At 44.2% G+C, this 25,152-nt stretch overlaps 1 protein-coding gene across 1 annotated transcript; it reads left to right on the top strand.

Annotated features, from left to right (window-relative positions):
* The first annotated feature begins 5,265 nt into the window (after nt 1-5,265).
* On the top strand, nt 5,266-6,240 carry LOC145342418 (leukotriene B4 receptor 1-like). Its single transcript, XM_080187983.1, has one exon. The coding sequence runs from the start codon at nt 5,266-5,268 to the stop codon at nt 6,238-6,240; it is 975 nt and encodes a 324-aa protein (XP_080044109.1).
* The last annotated feature ends 18,912 nt before the right edge of the window (nt 6,241-25,152 follow it).

Here is a 25,152-nt window from a genome sequence, read left to right as displayed (position 1 = left end):
GAGCTGACTGGCTTGTTAGACCATTAAAAAGGCATTTAACAGTTAACCACATTGCTGTGAGTCTGGAGTCACATGTAAGTCAGACCAGGCACAGGCAGTGGATTGCCTTTCCTAAAGGGCATTAGTGAACCAGATGGATTCTTTTTTTAACAACAATGGTTTCATGGTCATCAATAGACTTTTAATGCCATATACTGTGGGTGGCATGGTAGCACAGTGGTTAGCACTGCCACTTCATAGCTCCAGGGATCTGGGTTCGATTCCCAGCTTGGGTCACTGTCTGTGTGGAGTTTGCACATTCTCCTCGTGTCTGTGCAGGTTTCCTCCGGTTTCCTTCCACAGTCCAAACATGTACGGGTTAGGTTGATTGGCCATGCGAAATTGCCCCTTAGTGTCCTGAGATGTGTAGGTTAGGAGGATTAGTGGGTGGAATATGGGGGGTAGGGCCTGGGTGGGATTGTGGTCAATGCAGACTCAATGGGCCGAATGGCCTCTTTCTGTACTGTGGGGTTTCTATGATTTTTATTGAATTCAAACTTCACCATCTTTCTTGAGCATTACTCTGGGCTTTTGGATCACTTGTTCAGTTTCAGTACCACCATGCCATTGCCTTCACCTACTTGGAAATATTGGCAAGAATGGAGAATTGCAGTTACAAGGAACAGAGGCTGAGGAAGATTTAATTAAAGTGCCTACAATGACAAGAGCCTATCAGTTGGATAGGAAGGACCCATTTCTCTTTGTAAACAGAAGCATAGATTTAAAGATGTTTGCTTGTAGGTAATTATAGAGGAGTTGTGGTGAAGGTTTTTCATGCAGAGGATGGTGAGGGTCTGAAACCTACTGCCTGAAACAATGGGAGAGGTAGAAACACTCATCACATTTAAAAATACCTGCATATGCACCTGAAGTGCTGTCGCCTATAGGGCAAGTGCTGGAAGCTCGGATGAGAGAGGGGATTAAGGGTTATGGGGAGAGAGCGGGAATGTGGAACTGAGCCACAACAGATCAGCCATGATCTTATTGAATGGCGGGGCAGGCTCGAAGGGCTAGTTGGCCTACTCCTGCTCCTATTTCTTATGTTCTTATGTTCTTATTAGGCTGGATAGCTCATTTTCAACTGGCGCAGACACAATGGGCTGAATGGCCTCCTTCTGTGCGATGAACCTTTTATGTTTCTAGACTTCTTTGAACTCCCCTTCTGTGAACTTTCTTCTTTTGCCTGTCTCTCCTATATATCTCTCCTCCTACACAGAACTCTTCCTGCACAGTACTCCTCCTGTACACCTCACCTGCTGTGCACCTCTCTCTCTTCTGCACCACACTCCAATAAACCTCTCTCCTGAACACCTCTGTCCTATGCACCTCTCCTCCTATACATTGCTGTTAGATGCAAAGGCATTAATAGGAATGTTTTAAAAGTTTTTAGACTGCATTAACAATATTCAGTTTACTAAGAAACTAACTCGTGTATGCTAACACAGCTAATAAATGGTTCAGTATTATTTTTATGTAATTTTCAGTTATTTAAAATCAGGTTACTCACAGGTAGTGGACGAGGTTAATTTATAAAATGCTTCTCTTTGTGATAAACCCATTTTCATCTGTATTAATATGACTGTACTAGGTTACAAAGTTCTTTAAATGACCATAAAATGTTTATAGCATGGAAACAGGCCATTCTGCCCATCAGGCTCATGCTAACGTTTGTGCTCCACATGAGCCCCCTCTCACTCTTGTGTTGACTGGACTCTCATTCTCCCTCAGGGACATCTCAGTCTGTCAGCGGGAATGACACCCGTGTAATCCAGTCTCATTTGAGAGCCTTTCACCAAGCGAATTTCTGCCAATGTGTCCCGAGTCTGTTGGAAAAGTCACAATAGCGTAAGAGCCAAGGTAGATGTTGTTCTTAGTATTGATTACATCTACCTAGGGCTTACCCACAATTACAGGAAGAGGTCATTGCTGTTTGTATTATTGATTTGAATAAAAGATGGTCAGTCGCAGAAAAGTGTTCCTAATATAGATTAGACCAGTTTTGTCCGATCTTCTTACTTGAGGTCAGGGGAAGACATTTGCATATTTTCCTCACTGAAGAGGCTGATGAGCAAGTTTCGAAACAATAGGATTTGGCATAACAATAAACCGAGGAGATTAGGTTTTAAGGAAAGAAACAGTTTATCAAAAAAAGTACAGCAAAGCCATGGCGATATATTGTTAAGATAAAAAATATTAAGTCAGGAAATGACTGACTGTGAGAGGGTCAGTGTATGTAGGTGGGTGAGTGTGAGTGGGTCAGTGTATGCAGGTAGGTAAGTGTGAGAGGGTCAGTGTATGCAGGTGGGTGAGCATGAGTGGGTCAGTATATTTGGGTGGATGAGTGTGAGAGGGTCAGTGTATGCAGGTGGGCGAGCGTGAGTGGGTGAGTGTATGTGGGTGGGTGAGTGTGCGGGTCAGTGTATGTGGCTGCGTGAGTGTGAGTGGGTCAGTGTATGTGGGTGGGTGAGTGGGTCAGAATATGTAGGTGGGTAAGTGTGAGTGGGTCAGTGTATGTGGGTGGGTGAGTGTGAGTGAGTCAGTGTATGTAGGTGGGTGAGTGTGAGTAGCTCAGTGTATGTGGGTGGGTGAGTGTGAGTGGGTCAGTGTATGTAGGTGGGTAAGTGTGAGTGGGTCAGTATATGTAGGTGGGTGAATGTGAGTGTGTGCTTGTGTGTGTGTTGGTGTGTGATAGAATGTGAGAAACCTGCGATTAGGCATAAGGCAGAATCATATTCACCCCCAGACACTCTCTCAGCCTCTAGTATTCACTCCTCTTCACTCACTCAGTCCCTTGCACTCACTCACTTGCTCCTTTGCACTCAATCATTCAGTCCCTCTCTCACTCCCGTTGATCCCCATTCATTCACTCAGTCTCTTGCACTCACACTCTCTCTCACTTCCACACACTCAGTGACACTCATACTTGCACCCACACTCAATTACACCTCAGTTACACTTTCTTTCACTCCCATTCACACTCAGTCACATTCTCTCTCACTCTGACACATTCACGCACACTTACATTCACAATCACACACATTCAGTCAGACTTGCTCTCACTCTCACACACACTACCTCTCACACACTCATTCAAGTGTTCATGTTTGAAGGAAGGTTGTAATGAGGTTAGGAGCTGTTTGCTGATGACACCAAGATTGGTGGAACGGCAAATTGTGCGGAGGGTGTGGAGAGTCTGCAGAAGGATCTAGATAGGCTGGGTGAATGGGCCAGGAAATGGCAAATGGAATTTAATGTTGGCAAGTGCGAGGTGGTCCACTTTGGTAGGAATAATGGTAGGAAGGATTATTACTTACGGGGCGAAAAACTGCAGCAGGCGACGGTGCAGAGGGACCTGGGGGTTCTTGTGCATGAGTCGCAAAAACCCAGCTTGCAGGTGCAGCAGGTGGTCAGGAAGGCAAATGGGATGCTGGCCTTCATAGCGAGGGGGATTGAATATAAAAGTAGGGAGGTCTTGCTGCGGCTGTACAGGGCATTGGTGAGGCCGCAGCTGGAGGACTGTGTGCAGTTTTGGGCGCCGTACTTACGCAAGGATATTTTGGCCTTGGAGGGAGTGCAGAGGAGGTTTACTAGGCTGATGCTGGAGTTGAGGGGATTGAGCTATGAGAGGCTGAATAAACTAGGCTTGTACTTGTTAGAGTTTAGAAGAATGAGGGGAGATCTCATTGAGACGTATAAGATGTTGAATGGGATGGATAGGATAGAGGTGGAGAGACTCTTCCCACTCAGAAAGGACAGCAGGACTAGGGGGCACAGCCTCAAGATAAAGGGGGGGGGCGGTTTAGAACGGAGTTGAGGAAGAACTTCTTCACTCAAAGGGTGGTGAATCTCTGGAATTCTCTGCCCGTTGAAGTGGTGGAGGCTACCTCGCTAAATATTTTTAAGACACGGGTTGATGGGTTTTTGATAAGAGAGGGGATTAAGGGTTATGGGGAGAGGGCGGGAATGTGGAACTGAGCCACGACAGATCAGCCATGATCTTATTGAATGGCGGGGCAGGCTCGAAGGGCTAGATGGCCCTTCGAGCCTGCCCCGCCATTCAATAAGATCTTATTTCTTATGTTCTTATGTGTCCCTGGCAGAACACAAACTGAGCATCAATGAGTAGGCTGTTGGTAAGCAAACACTGCTTGACAGCGGTGTTGATGTTCCGTTCCATCACTTTACTGATGATTGAGAGTGCACTGATGGGGCAATAATTGGATTTGTCCTGCTTTTTGTATACAGGTCATTTCTGGGCAATTTTCCACATTGCCAGGCAGATGCCAGTTGATATAGCTTTAAAGTGAGAAAAGGCTTCTGAAGAGAGGAAGTGGTGGCATGTAAATACATTCCAATGATTGGTGTACAATGAAAGGGGTTTTGTGATCCCTGGGTCTCTCGTCCATGTATCTAAAATCAGATGGAAAAGGTATATTTTCCATCTAGAATAGATGGAGAAGGTAAATTCTCCATCTTTTCTAACGTGCAGCAACGTCTTGGAGATTTCTGGACTGGATGCCTTCGTCAGTATTGAAGAAATAGTTAACATGTTTCGGATGTGATAGGGCAACCAGCAAACGGCAAAAGCAATTACTACTCTCCTGATCACATTCATCGACTTGCTTTTGCCTCGAAAAGTCGTTTGTTTAATTCTTTTTGCAACGAGTACGTTGCAGACTGACAGTGTGAGGAATGGAAGGGCAAAGCCCACTAATATCTGGAATATAATCGGCCCTGTATGCTGCTGATTGCTGCCGTTCCACTGTGAGCAGTTAGAATGATCTATTCTAGATCATTGAAAACCTGAGGTTTACTTCTGTGGCTGCTGACTTTGAGAGAATGCCAAGTGTCAGAGCACAAAAGATGTGACACCTGTCGCTATGCTACAGCTCTATCCTTATCGACAATCTTTGGTATCACTCGTGAGATTTAAACAATGTTGTGGCAAAGTCATCACCTCGATAGATATTCTATTCATGCAAAGTGTAGTTTCAGTATTGCCAATGGCATATCTATAAAAATAATCAGCTTTTTATAACTGCCAATGAGATTCTAATTGTGGTCACTGTCCAGTTGGTTGGCTGGGATTGCATATTTTTGACTATCTTGAGGTGGAGGTGGGGGAGCGGCGTCATTCACAGCTTTTTATATATTTTAGACACATTTTAATAGCTAGCAGGAGTTAATAGTTGGCTTTAAAAAGTTACTGCTGAAGCTGTTCGCTAAATGGAGCTATCCAATTCAACCATGTCCCCTCCGTCCGTGTATCAGGTGGTGATCTGTGTTGCTTTCACACTCACGTTTCTCATTGGCATGTTGGGGAATCTGCTAGTGATCTGGATCATCCTTGGCAACATGAAGCAGAGGTTTCCGACAATCAAGCTGATGCTAAACCTGGCCGTCGCAGATTTCGCCGTTCTCCTCACTTTGCCATTTTGGATTTATTCGTTCGCTGATGGCTGGGTTTTTGGAGCCAATTTCTGCACCGTTCTCTTTTACGTGATCCACTGCACCATGTTTGCCAGCATATTCTTCATTGCAGCGATGAGCATTGAGCGCTTTGTGGCTGTGCTGTACCCATTTCTCGCTCAGAAGTGGTGGAAACGTGGGACAGCTGGGAAGGTGATCATGGTCATCTGGATTTTCGCCTTGCTGTGTGCTATTCCTTTGATTAGAGCAGAGCAAGGAGCGGTGGCTGGTGAGCATTCTAACTGCTCACAGTGGAACGGCAGCAATCAGCAGCATACAGGGCCGATTATATTCCAGACATTAGTGGGCTTTGCCCTTCCATTCCTCACACTGTCAGTCTGCAACGTACTCGTTGCAAAAAGAATTAAACAAATGACTTTTCGAGGCAAAAGCAAGTCGATGAATGTGATCAGGAGAGTAGTAATTGCTTTTGCCGTTTGCTGGTTGCCCTATCACATCCGAAACATGTTAACTATTTCTTCAACACTGACGAAGGCATCCAGTCCAGAAATCTCCAAGACGTTGCTGCTCGTTAGTGAAAAGATGGAGAATTTTGCTGGGGGTTTGGCCGTCATCAATAGCTGTATCAATCCTATTCTCTATGCATTTGCTGCTCGTAAATTTCAGGACAACTTTAAAACCTCTGGAATTGTGAAACTCTTTCAACAACTGAACATTTCTTTTGTAGAAAACGCTCCCAGGAATCAAATATCATCAGAGTCAATTCTTTAAAGTCCACTTGTTAAGAATTACTTGTTTACACTGCATGTGCTTAATGCATGTATGTCCAAAAGGTAATTTTAAATTATGCTATTTTTCAGATTTGCCTTAAGAGATTAATCAAAAGCCACGTGATGATTCAGCAAGTTTCAAATTAACAAATTTTCAAAATATACAGACAAAATTTATTACAATTTTCTCAAATAACGTCCGGTGCTTCTTGGACTTAGGTTATCTGCTAAGTGGGTGGCATGGTGGCACAGTGGTTAGCACTGTTGCCTCTCAGTGCCAGGGACCCAGGTTTGATTCCAGGCTTGGGTCACTGATTGTATGAAATTTGCATATCCTCCCTGCGTCTGTGTGGGTTTCCTCTGGGTGTTCTGGTTTCCTCTCCCAGTCCAAAGATACGCAGGCTAGGGGAATTGGCTATGCTAAATTCTCCCTCAGTGTACCCAAACAGGCAGCAGAATGTGGTGATTCGGGGATTTTAATGGTAACTTCATTGCAGTGTGAATGTAAGCCTACTTGTGACACTAATAAATAAACTTCATACTTTATCTCCAGTTTTGGTTTCTACATCTCACAATAAAAGAGTTGGATATGTCTGAGATAGAGCAAAGCTAATAAAGTCAACCTTCATTATTTCACGTTACAATTCTAGTTGACCAGTGCAGAGTGATGTGAAAAACTTAATATTTAAGAATTGATTAGCAGTTCTGTCTGACAAAATTGTAAGGGAGCGTTAAGTTGTCATGTTTGTACGGTGCAAGATCACATAACTGGTGGTTTTTTTTGAATAAAAAGCCACCACTGGCTCTGTGAGCTGAGAGATATATTTGAGTATTGTCAAGCTATTCCTTAGCCTGACTGCAGGGATCAATTCCCTCCATCTCAGTGTGATCTGTCTGGGATCTGTCCCCTCCATCTTAGTGTGATCTGTTTGGGATCCATCTCTTCCACCTCAGTGTGATCTGTCCCCTCAATCTCAGTGTGATCTGTCTGGGATCTGTCCCCTCCACCTCAGTGTAATCTGCCTGGGATCTGTCCCTTCCAGCTCTGTGTTATCTGCCTGGGATCTGTCCCCTCCATCTCAGTGTGATCTGCCTGGGATCTGTCCCCTCCATCTCAGTGTGATCTGCCTGGGATCTGTCCCCTCCATCTCAGTGTGATCTGCCTGGGATCTGTCCCCTCCATCTCAGTGTGATCTGCCTGGGATCCGTCCCCCTCCATCTCAGTGTGATCTGTCTGGGATCCGTCCCCTCCATCTCAGTGTGATCTGTATGGGATCTGTCCCTTCCAGCTCACTGTGATCTGCCTGGGATCTGTCCCCTCCATCTCAGTGTGATCTGCCTGGGATCTGTCCCCTCCATCTCAGTGTGATCTGCCTGGGATCTGTCCCCTCCATCTCAGTGTGATCTGCCTGGGATCTGTCCCCTCCATCTCAGTGTGATCTGCCTGGGATCCGTCCCCTCCATCTCAGTGTGATCTGTATGGGATCTGTCCCCTCCATCTCAGTGTGATCTGCCTGGGATCTGTCCCCTCCATCTCAGTGTGATCTGCCTGGGATCTGTCCCCTCCATCTCAGTGTGATCTGCCTGGGATCTGTCCCCTCCATCTCAGTGTGATCTGCCTGGGATCCGTCCCCTCCATCTCAGTGTGATCTGTCTGGGATCCGTCCCCTCCATCTCAGTGTGATCTGTATGGGATCTGTCCCTTCCAGCTCAGTGTGATCTGCCTGGGATCTGTCCCCTCCATCTCAGTGTGATCTGTCTGGGATCCGTCCCCTCCATCTCAGTGTGATCTGTATGGGATCCGTCTCTTCCATCTCAGTGTGATCTGACTGGGATCCGTCTCTTCCATCTCAGTGTGATCTGACTGGGATCCGTCTCTTCCATCTCAGTGTGATCTGACTGGGATCCGTCTCTTCCATCTCAGTGTGATCTGACTGGGATCCGTCTCTTCCATCTCAGTGTGATCTGACTGGGATCTGTCCCCTCCATCTCAGTGTGATCTGACTGGGATCCGTCTCTTCCATCTCAGTGTGATCTGTATGGGATCTGTCCCCTCCATCTCAGTGTGATCTGTATGGGATCTGTCCCCTCCATCTCAGTGTGATCTGACTGGGATCTGTCCCCTCCATCTCAGTGTGATCTGTCTAGGATCTGACCCCTCCATCTCAGTATGATCTGTTTGGGATCTGTCCCCTCCATCTCAGTGTGATCTGTCTAGGATCTGACCCCTCCATCTCAGTGTGATCTGTTTGGGATCTGTCCCCTCCATCTCAGTGTGATCTGTTTGGGATCTGTCCCCTCCATCTCAGTGTGATCTGACTGGGATCTGTCCCCTCCATCTCAGTGTGATCTGTTTGGGATCTGTCCCCTCCATCTCCATGTGATCTGTTAGGAACTATTCCCTCAATCTCAGTGTGATTTGTCTGTGATCAGCACCCTCCATCTCACTGCCACCCACCTGGGATCAATTCCCGTTATCTCAGTACAATCTGTCTCAGATCCGTTCCCTCCATCTCAGTGTGATCTGTCTGGGATCTGTCCCCTCAGTCTCAGTGTGATCTGCCTGGGATCTGTCCTCTCAGTCTCAGTGTGATCTGTCTGGGATCTGTCCCCTCAGTCTCAGTGTGATCTGCCTGGGATCTGTCCTCTCAGTCTCAGTGTGATCTGTCTGGGATCCGTTCCCTCCATCTCAGTGTGATCTGTCTGGGATCTGACCCCTCAGTCTCAGTGTGATCTGTCTGGGATCCGTTCCCTCCATCTCAGTGTGATCTGTCTGTGATCAGTGCCCTCCATCTCAGTGCCAGCCACCTGGGATCAATTGCCTTTATCTCAGTACAGTCTGTCCAGAATCTATTCCCTCCATCTCAGTGTGATCTGTCCAGGAATTTTCCCTCCATCTCAGAGTGATCTATCTGGGATCAGACTCCTCCATCTCAATTTATGCACTTTCCTCAGTCAGTATATGTCAATAAATATATACAATTAATCAATTCCAAAATTTGATCTGTGATTTCTTCCATGCAGTAGTGTGGAAAATCAATTATCTGACTCCACTTTAAACTTTCAATGGAATTTTTGGATAATATTTTTATAACTATAAATGTTTCTTGTAACAAATTTGCAAATATTTGCACATTTTTTCAAGATTAGTCTGTATTTTACATTCCTCAGAGTAAAATGGTTTTTTGATTTTTAATTTGTGTATGTATTCACTTAAAACCTTCCTGCATTTCTCTCACTATCATTTTCAGAATAAAATTTATTAAAATGTTGGAAGACCAATTGAAATTATTCCATGTAAACTGAAAGGTATAGATACATTTGAATGCCAGCATTCATGTTGGATAATCAGTTTTCTAATTGAGCTATAATTAATGTATTGATCCATTTTAGCTGAAATAAGAACATAAGAAATAGGAGCAGGAGTAGGCCATCTAGCCCTTCGAGCCTGCCCCGCCATTCAATAAGATCATGGCTGATCTGTCGTGGCTCAGTTCCACATTCCCGCCCTCTCCCCATAACCCTTAATCCCCTTGCTTATCAAAGACCCATCAACCCGCGTCTTAAAAATATTTAGCGAGGCAGCCTCCACTACTTCAACGGGCAGAGAATTCCAGAGATTCACCACCCTTTGAGTGAAGAAGTTCCTCCTCAACTCCGTTCTAAACCGCCCCCCCTTTATCTTGAGGCTGTGCCCCCTAGTCCTACTGTCCTTTCTGAGCGGGAAGAGTCTCTCCACCTCTATCCTATCCATCCCATTCATCATCTTATACGTCTCAATGAGATCTCCCCTCATTCTTCTAAACTCTAACGAGTACAAGCCTAGTTTATTCAGCCTCTCCTCATAGCTCAACCCCCTCAACTCCGGTATCAGCCTAGTAAACCTCCTCTGCACTCCCTCCAAGGCCAAAATATCCTTGCGTAAGTGCGGCGACCAAAACTGCACACAGTACTCCAGCTGCGGCCTCACCAGTGCCCTATACAGCTGCAGCAAGACCTCCCTACTTTTATATTCAATCCCCCTCGCTATGAAGGCCAGCATCCCATTCGCCTTCCTGACTACCTGCTGCACCTGCAGGCTGGGTTTTTGCGACTCATGCTCAAGGACCCCGAGGTCCCTCTGCACCGTCGCCTGCTGCAGTTTTTCGCCACGTAAGTAATAGTCCTTCCTACTGTTATTCCTACCAAAGTGGACCACCTCGCACTTGCCAACATTAAATTCCATTTGCCAGTTCCTGGCCCATTGGCCCAGCCTATCTAGATCCTTCTGCAGACTCTCCACACCCTCCGCGCAATTTGCCATTCCACCAATCTTGGTGTCATCAGCAAATTTCGACACCATACACTCGGTTCCCTCCTCCAGATCATCTATATAATTGGTAAATAGCTGAGGCCCCAGCACCGACCCCTGGGGCACTCCACTAGTCACCAACCGCCAATCCGAATAGCACCCATTGACCCCCACTCTCTGCCTCCTATTTGACAACCAATCCTCTATCTACGCTAACACCCTACCCCCAACTCCATGCCCCCTGACCTTCTGCAATAACCTCTTGTGAGGTACCTTGTCAAACGCCTTCTGAAAATCAAGAAAGACCACATCCACCGGCTCTCCTCTATCCAACGCCCTAGACACATCCTCATAGAACTCCAATAAATTTGTCAGACACGACTTCCCCTTAACGAAACCATGCTGCGTCTGCTCTATCAAGCAGTTCCCCTCAAGTTGCCTCGCTATTTCCTCCTTGATGATGGATTCTAACATTTTACCTACAACAGACGTTAAACTAACCGGCCTATAATTCCCTGCCTTTTGCCTGCCACCCTTTTTAACCAACGGTGTAACATTAGCCGTTTTCCAATCTTCCGGCACTTCCCCGGAATCCAGCGACGTTTGGAAAATAACCACCAAGGCATCCACTATCACCTCCGCCATTTCTTTCAGAAACCTCGGATGCATTCCATCCGGTCCTGGGGACTTGTCCACAATCAGTCCCTCCAGTCTGTCGAGCACCGCCTCTCTAGTAACAATAATGTCATTGAGACCCTCCAGTCCTACCACCTTTCCATCGCTAACACCCGGCAAATTATTCACGTCCTCCTCCGTGAAGACCGAAACAAAAAAGTTATTCAAGACCTCAGCCATTTCCCCATCCCCTACCACTAAGTCCCCCCTCTCATCCTCTAAGGGTCCAACGTTCACCCTAGCCAGCCTCTTCCTTTTTATATATTTATAAAAACTCTTGCTATCCTTTTTTATATTAAGTGCTAGCCCAGCTTCATAGTTTCTCCTACCCTTCTTTATCAACTTCTTTGTCAATCTTTGTTGACATTTAAACCTTTCCCAATCCTCTTCTCGCCCACTGCTCTTAGCTACTCTAAACGCCTCCGCTTTTAACACTTTCCTTCATCTCCTTTGTTATCCACGGCTTATTACCTCTCCTCCTATGGTCGTTTTTAACCATCGGAATAAATTTCTGCTGAGCACCAAGAAAGATCTCCTTAAAGATCCTCCACTGCTCCTCAGCAGACCTACCTTCCAACGCACTCCCCCAGTCAACATTTGCCAATTCTTCTCTCATCCTACCATACTCCCCTCTGTTCAAACAAAGGACGCGTGTCTCGAACCCACTTTCTCCTCCTCCATCTGCACCAGAAACTCCACCATATAATGATCACTCTCCCCAAGAGGATCCTTCACCACAAGCTCCCTAATTCTACCCGCCTCATTACATAACACCAGAATACTCTAATAGTTGTCACAAAAGCTTCAGAATACCCAGTGTAGCTGATGATTTTTCTCAATCTGAAGTAGGAATCAGTGAAAAGAAATAATGCAGATGCTAAAGTAAATAATTTCTGCTGGTAATTGCTGTGAAAATGTTCCTTCCCAATTTCAGTCACTGCTGAGGAGCCTGCCACACCAGATCTTAGCGCAAAAGCTCCATCTTGTAGTGCCCACTGAGAGTTGTTTTCAGACTCTATATTGGTGTTTAATGTTTGTTGGTTTTAATCATTCCTGAAGAGGTTGAAGATAAGATCAATTTACAGTAGCTGATCAGAGAAGATCCACTGCAAGTGCACTTAGGTCCCTGGAAGCAACAATTCTTATGGCACATTTGATGGCACTTCAGAGAACCAGCACTTACAGGATGGGCCCAGTAGCCTCCTGTGATGTGAAATGTCATGATTCCTAATTGCACCTCCACTTCCAACTTTTGCACCCACCTTTCTGCCCTATGCAACCCAGCACATTGCCCACTTCTTCCTGAACTAGTCCTTACTTGCATGTAGCAAAACCCAGACAACAGCTTAAGCTGATTAGAGGCGAGTAACAACTTTGCTACCCATTTGAAGATGACAGTGGAAGATTACAATGGCTACAATGGTGTAGTGGTATTGTCACTGGGCTGCCCAGGATAATGTCCTGGGGACTTGGGCTCGAATCCTGCCACATGGTGAAAGTTGAATTTAATAAAATTAGAAGTCTAATGATGACCATGAAACCATTGTTCATTATGGTAAAAATCCATCTGATTCACTAATGTCCCTTTAGGGAAGGAAATAGATCCAAGGAAAGTCCTGCAATGTAGCTACAAGATAAAGGGTCGGTCATTTACAACAGAAGTGCGTAGAAATTTCTTCTAGTAAAGGTGGTACTACTGCCTTACAGTGCCAGGGTCCGGGTTCAATTCCGGCTTCGGATGACTGTCCACGTGCTGTTTACACATTCTTCCCAGGTCTGTAGGTTTCCACTGGGTGCTCTGATTTCCTCCCACAATCCAAAGATATGCAGCTTAGGTTGATTGGCCATGCTTAAGCCCCTTACCGTCGGAGGATTTGCAGGGTAAATACATGGGGTTACAGGAATAGGGCCTGGGTGGGATTGTTGTTGATGCTGGCTCGATGGGCCTAATGGCTTCCTTCTTCAATGTAGGGATTTTATGACTCTACACCTGGACAAAGACTGGTCTTGCAAAATGTACCTTGCTATGTAAGTTACAATGAAGTACTGAAAGATCTTCCAGGCAGTGTGAGAGGAGGTATTTATAAGTGCTAAAGGTGCTTTTTGCACTTCATGATTTGCAAGGAAATTGTGGGTTCTCCTAACTGGACTGAATTAGCACGAATTAGCAGCTTGTGTTAAAATATTGTAACCTCAATTCTCCAACCTGTACTGCTTCCGATTCTGGTTCCTAGCTGGTGGCTCAGAATTTCTTCTATTTTGCTCGTTCATTAACAGAAACCGTTTAAGGAATGAGTAACAGACATAATTTTTACTCCTGTGGAAAAAACGTATTTATTGTATCTTGCACTGATAAGCTACCTTTCATATAGGGTGTGGTTCACACACAATCTTGTGGTGTCTCCTCCCCTCCAAAAGAAGCAGAAACTATTATTTACTTACTTATAGAGTCTATATAAAAAAAACTTACCTCACCAAGCTGCAGCATTATGGGAGGAACCACAATGCCACTTGAAGATCTTGAATGTTCTGCGGTACTTAACCAGTTCCTTTCTCTGCAATATTTGTGAAGTCCTAAGCTTCTGTCTGTTCTGTCTAGATCCTAAATGTGCTAGCAAATATAGAAAACTGTCAAAAGCTTAGCAAATGCTGCAAGAAAGACTTTCACTTTAAAATTTAAACACAACTTACATATAGTGTAATTATAGTGAAAATGTAATCGAACAGAAAACTACTTCTTTTATGTTTGAGATCTACTTTGTTGCCTAATTTCAAGAGGAAATTAGATATAATTCTTGGGCTGAAAGGGATTAAGGGGTATAGGCGGAAGGGGGGATCAGGATACTGAATTTGATAATCAGCCAAGATCAAAATGAAAGGGGAAGCAGGCTTGAAGGCCTACTCCTGTTTCTAGTTTATGTGTACTTTAGAGGTTTACAGCATGGAAACAGACCCTTCAGCCCAACTTGTTCATGCCACCCTTTTTTTTTAAAATCCCCTAAACTAATCCCAATTGTCAGCATTTGGTCCATATTCCTCTATACCCATTGTACCCATGTAACTGTCTAAATGCTTTTTAGAAGACAAAATTGTACCCGCCTCTAATACTACCTCTGGCAGCTTGTTCCAGACACTCACCACTCTCTGTGTGAAAATAATTGATCCTCTGGACAGTTTTGTATCTCTCTTCTCACCTTAAACCTATGCCTCAAGTTTTAGACTCCCCTCCCTTTGGGAAAAGATATTGACTATCTAGCTGATCTGTGGCCCTTATTATTTTATAGACCTCTATAAGATCACCCCTCAGCCTCCTACGCTCCAGAGAAAAAAGTCCCAGTCTATCCAGCTTCTCCTTATAACTCAATCCATCAAGTCCTGGTAGCATCCTAGTAGATCTTTTCTGCACTCTTTCTAGTTTAATAATATCCTTTCTATAATAGAGTGACCAGAATTGTACACAGTATTCCAAGTGTGGCCTTACCATGTCTTGTACAACTTCAACAAGACATTCCAACTTCTACATTCAATGTTCTGACTGCTGAAACCAAGCATGCCAAATGCCTTCTTCACTACTCTGTCCACCTGTGACTCCACTTTCAAGGAGCTATGAACATGTACCCCGAGATTTCTTTGTTCTGTAACTCTCCCCAACGCCCTATCATTAACTGAGTAAATCCTGCCCTGGTTCAATCTACCAAAATGCATCACCTCGTATTTGCCTAAATTAAACTGCATCTGCCATTTGTCAGCCTACTGGCCCAATTGAACAAGATAACATAAGAACATAAGAACATAAGAAATAGGAGCAGGAGTAGGCCATCTAGCCCCTTGAGCCTGCCCCGCCATTCAATAAGATCATGGCTGATCTGTCGTGGCTCAGTTCCACATTCCCGCCCTCTCCCCATAACCCTTAATCCCCTTGCCTATCAAAAACCTATCAACCCGCGTCTTAAAAATATTGAGCGAGGCAGCCTCCACCACTTCAACGGGCAGAGAATTCCAGAGATTCACCACCCTTTGAGTGAAGAAGTTCCTCCTCAACTCTGTTCTAAACCGCCCCCCCTTTATCCTGAGGCTGTGCCCTCTAGTCCTACTGTCCTTTCTGAGCAGGAAGAGCCTCTCCACCTCTATCCTATCCATCCCATTCAACATCTTATACGTCTCAATGAGATCTCCCCTCATTCTTCTAAACTCTAACGAGTACAAGCCTAGTTTATTCAGCCTCTCCTCATAGCTCAATCCCCTCAACTCCGGAATCAGCCTAGTAAACCGCCTCTGCACTCCCTCCAAGGCCAAAATATCCTTGCGTAAGTGCAGCGACCAAAACTGCACACAGTACTCCAGCTGCGGCCTCACCAGTGCCCTATACAGCTGCAGCAAGACCTCCCTACTTTTATATTCAATCCCCCTTGCAATGAAGGCCAGCATCCCATTTGTCTTCCTGACCACCTGCTGCACCTGCAGGCTGGGTTTTTGCGACTCATGCACAAGGACCCCGAGGTCCCTCTGCACCGTCGCAGGCTGCAGTTTTTTGCCACGTAAGTAATAATCCTTCCTACCATTATTCCTACCAAAGTGGACAACCTCACATTTGCCAACATTAAATTCCATTTGCCAGTTCCTGGCCCATTGGCCCAGCCTATCTAGATCCTTCTGCAGACTCTCCACACCCTCTGCGCAATTTGCCGTTCCACCAATCTTGGTGTCATCAGCAAATTTCGACACCATACACTCGGTTCCCTTCTCCAGATCATCTATATAAATGGTAAATAGCTGAGGCCCCAGCACCGACCCCTGGGGCACTCCACTAGTCACCAACTGCCAATCCGAATAGCACCCATTGACCCCCACTCTCTGCCTCCTATTTGACAGCCAATCCTCTATCCACGCTAACACCCTACCCCCAACTCCATGCCCCCTGACCTTCTGCAATAACCTCTTGTGAGGCACCTTGTCAAACGCCTTCTGAAAATCAAGAAAGACCACATCCATTGGCTCTCCTCTATCCACCGCCCTAGACACATCCTCATAGAACTCCAATAAGTTTGTCAGACACGACTTCCCCTTAACGAAACCGTGCTGCGTCTGCTCTACCAAACAATTCTCCTCAAGATTCCTCGCTATTTTCTCCTTGATCACGGATTCTCACATTTTTCCTACAACAGACATTAAACTAACCGGCCTATAATTCCCGCCTTTTGCCTGCCACCCTTCTTAAACAACGGCATAACATTAGCTGTTTTCCAATCTTCCGGCACTTCCCCGGAATCCAGCGACGTTTGGAAAATAATCACCAAGGCATCCACTATCACCTCCGCCATTTCCTTCAGAACCCTTGGATGCATTCCATCCGGTCCTGGGGACTTGTCCACAATCAGTCCCTCCAGTCTGTTGAGCACCGCCTTTCTAGTAACAATAATGTCATTCAGGCCCTCCGCTCCTACCATCTTTCCATCGCTAACACCTGGCAAATTACTCATGTCCTCCTCTGTGAAGACCGAAACAAAAAAGTTATTCAGGGCCTCAGCCATTTCCCCATCCCCTACCACTAAGTCCCCCCTCTCATCCTCTAAGGGTCCAACGATCACCCTAGCCAGCCTCTTCCTTTTTATGTATTTATAAAAACTCTTGCTATCCTTTTTTATATTAAGCGCTAGCCCAGCTTCATAGTTTATCCTACCCTTCTTTATTAATTTCTTTGTCATTCTTTGTTGACATTTAAACCTCTCCCAATCCTCCTCTCGTCCACTACTCTTAGCTACTCTAAACGCATCCGCTTTTAATTTAACACTTTCCTTCACCTCCTTCGTTATCCACGGCTGATTACCTCTCCTCCTCCGATCCTTTTTAACCATTGGAATAAGTTTCTGCTGAGTACCAAGAAAGATCTCCTTAAAGATCCTCCACTGTTCCTCAGCAGACCTACCTTCCAACGCACTCCCCCAATCAACATTCGCCAATTCCTCTCTCATCCTACCATACTCCCCTCTGTTCAAACAAAGGACACATATCCGGGAGCCCACTTTCTCCTCCTCCATCTGCATCAAAAACTCCACCATACAATGATCACTCTTCCCAAGAAGATCCTTCACCACAAGCTCCCTAATTCTACCCACCTCATTACATAACACCAGATCCAAGATAGCTCGCTCCCTCGTCGGCTCCAACACACACTGTTCGAGGAAACTATCCCGGCAGCATTCCAAGAACTCCTCCTCAAGCCCACCACGTCCAACATGGGTCAAGCAATCAATATGTAGATTGAAATCCCCCATAATTACCGCCGTCTCATTCCTGCACGCTGCATTTATTTGCGTGTTAACAGCCCGCCCCACCTCCAGATCATTATTCGGGGGCCTATAACAACACCCACCAGCGTCTTCCTCCCTTTGCTGTTCCTAATCTCCACCCACAACGATTCCACGTTCTGCTCTTTGGTTCCTATATCATCCCTTACTCCCTCCCTGATGCTATCCTTAATCAGCAGAGCTACGACCCCCCCTTTTTCCTCCTTCCTATCCTTCCTAAACACTTGATACCCCTGAACATTCAGCTCCCAGTCTCTGTCACCTTGCAGCCACATCTCTGTAATGGCCACCAGATCATATCCACTTGTGCTGATCTGCGCCACCAGCTCATCTACTTTATTCTGAATGCTTCGTGCATTCAGATAAAGTGCCTTCATCCCAGCCTTCACCTGTACCCTATTTGCCAGAACACCACCAACCATACTCACGCCCCCTACTCCTTTTATTATTGGTACATCCTTGGCCTCCCCCCTTACCTGCACCCTCTCCTTTACTTTAGACCCTGTAATGTCACCTACCCTCGCACCCTTCCCCCCCCCCAATTAGTTTAAATCCCTAACTACAGTCCTATAGCAATTGGAGATTGTTGCAATTGGAGATAACTTCCTTCACAGTCCACTATGCCACCAATCTTAGTGTCATCTGCATAGTTACTAACCATGCCTCCTATATTCTCATCCAAATCATTAATATAAATGACAGATAACAGTGGACCCAGCACTGATCCCTGAGGCACACTGCTGGTCACAGACCTCCAGTTTGAAAAACAACTCACTACAACCACCCTCTGGCTTCTGTCAAGAAGCCAATTTTGTATTCATTTAGATACCTCACCCTGCATCCCGTGAGATTTAACCTTATGCAACAACCTACCATGTGGTACCTCATCAAAGGCATTACTAAAGTCCATGTGGACAACATCAACTGCACCCTCATCTACCTTAAAAAACTTAACTTAGGCCTTCTAACTGTGGCTCCAAAGATCTGTGACGCTTGCGAGATTCAGTTTGTTGGGTAGGTGAAGGAGAATTTTGGGGTGGGAGCCAGTTACATCAGAAGATGCTTTGGATTGGTAGGTTGGTATCATGCAACATAACTATAGCTTTACTTCCATCATGGTGAATTAAATTGAACAAAATGTAGCATCACTTGGAATCACTATGGGCCAGTGAGTTTGAAAACGTTGTGTTCTTTATGGTGGTCAGTCACAAAATAATAGGCAATAAGGTTAAAAGTGTTATCCTCATTGCAGCCATTTTGGAAAGAAGAGCTCGTCTATTGTGAGATTCACAATTTTGTGCACTCTGCCAAAGCTGGATCCCACTTCCACCAGCCTCCTCTATCATTGGTTTACCTAGTGAACACTCCTGCAGGACTGCTGACAGTCAGGAATTTCGGTACACGAGAATCCAGCTCACCTGTGGTTACATTGGTAGGTGTTCAGGCTTGTTAGCTAATCCTCCAATGAGGAGCTCTTGCAAGTCGGAATTTGAGTTCAGCAAGCTGAAGACTGGAGTTATAGAACTTGCTTTACGGTTGGTGCTCTGGATGAACAGATGCTGATTTGTCTCTGCAGGCATTGGCAGGAAATCATCCAGTGGAGACAGGCTTGATAACAGGATATTACTCTGCCTGGAGAGCTGCTTTTTAAATGGTTCACCAGTTAGATGCTGAACATCAGGTTGCCTGTGGGGTTAAAGATATGATAAAGTAACGTGTACTATCTACAAGATGCACTCCAGCAATTCACCAAAGATCCTTAGACAGCACTTTGCAAATCCACGACCACTTCTATCTAGAAGGTCAAAGGCAGCAGATATATGGGAACAGTAAGTTCCCGTCCAAGCTACCCACTGTCCTGACTTGGAAATATATCACTGTTCCTTCGTAGTCGCTGGGTCAAAATCTTGGAATTTTCTTCCTAATGGCATTATGGATCAACCCGCAGAACATGGACTACAGTGATTCAAGAAGACAGCTCATCATCACCTTCTCAAGGGCAATGAGGGATGGGCAATAAATGCTGGCCAGCCAGTGATGCCCATGTCTCATGAATGAATAAAAAAAAATACACAACTGTCAGAAGATTTGGGTCATGTGACTGGTTACATTAATGATTAGTTGCAGTTTAGCACTTTGTGCAGAGTTTGCACATTCTCCCCATATCTGCATAGGTTTCCTTTGGTTTCCTCCTCCAGTCCAAAAGACGTGCTGGTTAAGTGCATTGGCCATGCTAAATTCTCCCTCAGTGTACCTGAAAGGATGTTGGATGTGGTGACTACGTGATTTGCAGTGTTAATGTAAGCCTACTTGTGACACTAATAAATAGATTTATAAACTTTAAACTTTAAAAACTTTAAACATTCAGTTTTTGTGCTTCTAGTTAGAATTTCATTATTCTTTCTTCAGAGAGATACAATGTGGTTATTAGCACCCCTTCAGTCTCATGAGTTTTAATCTCGCTCTTTTGTGATGGCCTATTTGGGAGTGTTATGGTTCAGGTCAGAAAATGTTGCATGGAGCCTGCCTGAATCATAAATTTTGCATCTTGAATTGGCTAGGATAAGCATAATAGGTGTGATTCAAATGACCCATTTGGGAACTTTTGTCAAAACAAAGTTTATTTAAGAATATAGTTAATATGTATGGTAAGAAAATTAGCAAGAACTTCTATCAATTACAAACAAGAAACCAAAATGACCACTGTAATATATAATCCTTAACAAATATATCTAATATGTTCCAATCAAAACCAATACCCTCCATAGATAAAATCCTTTAAACAAGTTCAACACAGTAAAGACTAATGTTCATGTGATATTGGAAATTGAGGCCTTTGGTTGAAGTCTGTAGTTCTCTGGATGTGCTCAGAACAGTTTGAAGTCAAAACAGCTTCTCAGAACCCCAGGGGGAGACTCACTGGTCAAGTCACCAACTACAGATCTTTACCACAGGAAGGAAAGACGTTCCTTTTCAGATAACCAGCAGAATTTCCAAAATAAACAGGGAGAGAGGGAAAAAACTTCTTTTCAGCTGGCTGTCCCTTCTAAGAAACTAAACTGTAGCTCAGAACTGAAAATGAAAGAACTTCTATCACCTGACCTGACAACCAGTTTTCCCCCCCTTCTAACAATGCAGTGTTATAAAAAAAATTCCCAAAGTAAAACTTCCTATCCAAGTCACTTCAGAAGCAATAAAAAGATATCTGGTAGCCAACCCAGCAGCACTGAGATCAGCTAGGACTGTGAGCTAAGAAAACACTGAAGCTGTGAGAGCTGCAGAAATCTTGATTAAAATAAAACCTTTCTTAAAGGTACACTAACATCACAGGCTGAGACAGGACTTTTTTTGTTCTTGTTACTTCTGGTGGCAGCCCCCAGAACAAAGATTCAACCCAGTGTCATGAGAATTGTAGCAGTTATCCTTTACAATTCAACATGCCATAGATTTACCTACCAACAGCAGTTACAAGCATTTAACAAGGACTGAGGTAATGTGATCTGCCAAGCAACAGGTAGAAATCTGTTTAGCAAAAGCAATGACCAGCATTCAAATGATGTGATTTTTCTAGTAATGCGATTAGCAGGCTTCTAGTCAGAACTAAATGTAAATCATCCTTTGTGTAGTGTTGCCTGCCGCACAGTCTCTTTTAACCCTTATACGATGAACAAATAACTACGAGTCGATGCCTTATTAGTACAACCAATATTTATTTAAACCCACACAATCAATAATCACCCACCCAACCAACAATAAGTTATCTTACAGGACATACTAAATTCAAGTCCAATACAAGACCTTGACTTAACTTTGCATGACTGGCAAATACCCAAGCAGATATCGACCTTTATCAGTGCGCTGGTCTCGGTTGTCATCTGTGTAGTTTGGTCCTTTGGTCTGGTCTGGCACTCTGGCTCTGGTCTTCCTTCCTTCCTTCCTTCTCAGGTGTGGTGGCTTTCCTCGTGCTGGTCATCCGTGGGGTCAGAGAGAGAGAGATTCTTGGTTGTACAGCAACCTTTATACCCCGTTCGGTTTCACAACCCTTTTGGCCATTGCCAATCAATTGATCAGAACTTGATCCCCCTGATCGATAAGAGTCCAATCAGATGCTACCACACCGATCTCTGGGTGTGTCCCCAACGGCCATGTCTGTAGGTGCTGGAGGCATATATGTCATGTACCTCCCTCCTAAATAAGGAGTCACAGTGCCCTTATGTCTGGTATGCAAAACAATGTAACCAAAAAGTCTCTTTCATCTGGAGATGAAACAACCCAATGTGACAATAAAGTCCCTTTCATCCCGGAGATGAAACAACCCAGTTTGACCATAAAGTCCCTTTCATCCTGGAAATGAAACAACCCAGTTTGACCATAAAGTCCCTTTCATCCTAGAGGTGATCCATATCCTGATTATTCACTCGTCAGGGTTGCAGCTTGTTTGTCTCTGTCTTTAAACTGCAGTCTGTCATTTTAGTTCTTCCCCAATTAACCCAGAGTACTTTTCAAATTGCCAGTTTAGATGGCCCGTTTGGCCACAGTAGGGAAACAGCTAACCTAGATGACCAAGTGATCAATGAAGGTAAAAACATGCTAATTCCTAGAGTAGAGGAATTTGAGAGGGGCAGATAGCCAAATACACAGAAGGAAGAATCAAAAAGGAAAAATTGTATAATTGCTACCACTCTCAGAAGCAGGCAGACCAACTTAAACTCGCAACCAAGAGGCATGTTTACATCTAACAGCCTGAGAAAGCAGGTCCACAACTCACAGCCAAAAAGATAGGCCCACATTGATGTCTTAGAGTCAAATCTTAGTGCAGAAACCTTCAAGAAGGCAGTTTAAATATATTTGTTGGACCAGGAAAAAAAATTTCCTATACTTGATTCTCAGCCTTGTATTGTATGGTAACTATAAGCTAGGTTTGACTTATAAATTTATTTAATTTGGATGTTGTTTGGGAAGGGGGAAGTCCAAAGGAGTTCAGGGATTGTGGCTATATTTTTAAACAAAGAGTAATTTCCACATAAACTATGTTTCTGTTTGGTGATTCATATATTTAATTTTCGCTAAGTATAGTAGTCCTGTTCATGTGTATTTATCTTTTCTTTGTTTATTAAATTAGTCTTAGCAATTGTTATATGATGACCAGAGTGGTATTCTCACTGGTGCTTCATGTGACTCCTCACACCATTCCAAAACAAAACTAAACACCACCATGAACTGACATTTCAAGTTGGGACACTCTAGCAGATAAAATCAGTATAGTTTGTGATGGAAAACTGGGGACTGGTCGGGATCTTAAATCCTTAATTCTTCAGGTGCAATGGATTTTTGGCTTCTTGAATATAGCAAGAATGAGGATCATGTGGAACAAAGGGAGAACATGTTGTTGTAAACTAAGAAGGCTGCAGAAAATATAGTTCCTGATCTAGCTTGATCAACCATAGTAAGTTTGAAAAATGTGCCTAAAAATAAATTGATGGAATTGGCAGATAAATTGGAAGTACACTTAGCTCCAGGGGCTAAGAATGCTGAAATAACTGAAAGCATAGCACCACATAAAGATATACAAGAGGGGTTAGTCAGACCCAGTATTTTGAGAAGTAAGGAAATTGAATTAGCAAGACTTCAATTACAAAGAGACATCGAAATTGAGAAGTTAGAGATGTAGGAAAGAGAGAGGAAAGAGAGAGGAAAAGGGAGAAAAAAGAAAGGGAAGGAGAAGAAAGAGAAAGGGAATGAACTTTCCAATGGGAATGAGAGGAAAACAGAGGGAGTTTAAATGGGAAATGGAGCAAGCCGCAAAGGAAGAAAGAGACAGAGAGAGAGAGAGAGACTTCCAACTTCACAAACAGGCAGCAGAAACCAAAATGTTAGAGCAGATGACAGAGAAGGTGGTTTCAGACAGGAAATTAGTGGCAAAATGTTCAGATATGTACAAACTCTGAAGTCAAAAGGTCACTTTGATAGGTGGGTGCGAGCATTAAAAACTGAAGAAAGTTATGATGCCCTTAAAGACATAATTCTTTTGGAGGAATTTAAAGATTTGTTGCCTACAATCATTAGAGTTCATGTTGAGGAACACAAAGTTGGAACTGTCAAATAAGCTATGGAGCTTAACTATGAGACTATGAGCTGGCTCATAGACTAAAGCTTTTCTTTAGACCCACGTTTAAATTAGAGAAGGCTAGAAACAGGGAAGGCGCAAGAGGACAGGCCAACGAAAGAGGCAGTGGCTGGAAATGCCAAGATGTTGCACCTCAAAATAAACCAAAGTCTGTTAGAGGGGTGAGAGATATGAAAAAGATTAGATGTTTTCACTGTAATAAACTGTGCCACATGAAATTACTAGGCTGGAGATTGAAGAGTTGGCTGGTTGGGGTTATCAACCTCAAACATGGAAAAATGAGCTTAGGCATATAGGCATAAGGGAAATTAGTTGGCTTGGTGCACAAAGATAAAGGGCAGACACTGGGGACAAAAAAGTATGCACAACCTGTACAGGGGCAGAGTTATCAGCAGGTTGCTGATGTGTTTATTTGTGTGCAGTGATAAAGCATTTCCATGTGGACAGGATAGAATGGGAAAATATATTGAAATTCACCAAGACACAGATGTGAGTCAATCTCTAATGCTGTGGGATAAAGATATTAGCTTTCCAGAATGGGTGTTGAAGGAAAAGATCCTGGTCAGCAGCATTCACGGTGAAATGGAAGAAATTCCTTTCATAAAAATAAGCTTAGAGTAGCTTGAAGGTAAGGAAAATAGTAGTAGGCATGGTAGAAACCTTGTCCATGCAGACATTCAATTCATTCAAGGCAATGGTATGGCAGGATCACAAATGGTAGTGATACTTACTGTAGTCAAACAGCCAGAAGAGAATCCAGTCAAAGAGAAATCACAAATAGATGATCCTGGAGTTTTCCCCGATTGCATGGTGATGTGAGCACAGGCTATTCAGTTAAGACAAAAGAGGGAGGAATTGCGAGCCTTAGTGATGCCAGTCCGATTAGGCTGTCTGACATCATCTTTAGCCAGCTAGATAGAGACAGAGAACGAGACCAATGTGTTCAATGCAAAGAGATTGACTGAAATACAGCAGAGTGACTCAAAATTAAATCTGCTTTATCAAACAGCGTATTCAGCCTTGGAAGCTCAGTGCATTCCCAAGTATTACAATGTACAGGAGGACATATTAATGAGAAAATGGTGACTACCACATGTTATGGTGGAGGGCAATTGGGCAGAAGTATGCAAAATTGTACTACCTTCCAAGTGTAGGAAAGAGATTCTGAAGATAGCTCTGGTGAATCCCTTAGGGGGAACATCAAGGAATAAAAGAAAACTCAAACCAAAATTCAAAGACAGTTTTATTGGCTCGGACTACACAAAGATGTAGTCAACTTTTGCCAAACCTGTCACCTCTGTCAGGTAGTAGAGAAAGCAGTACTCAAACCTGCACCCCTGCTCTCTATCCCAGCGTTTCAAGAACATTTTACACGGGTCTTAATCAACATCGAAATTGTAGTCTCTGGGGAATCCTGAGCCTGCTTGCGTAGAAATGGCAGCAGGGTCTCACCATCCGGCAGGATTCTTTACCCAGAGAGCAGTGAGCTGTGGAATTCACTACCACAGAAAA

This window comes from Carcharhinus amblyrhynchos, chromosome 4, assembly GCF_965287045.1.
Source record: "Carcharhinus amblyrhynchos chromosome 4, sCarAmb.v2.hapA, whole genome shotgun sequence".
Taxonomy (NCBI): domain Eukaryota; kingdom Metazoa; phylum Chordata; class Chondrichthyes; order Carcharhiniformes; family Carcharhinidae; genus Carcharhinus; species Carcharhinus amblyrhynchos.
This window is presented reverse-complemented; position numbering and strand designations above follow the sequence as displayed.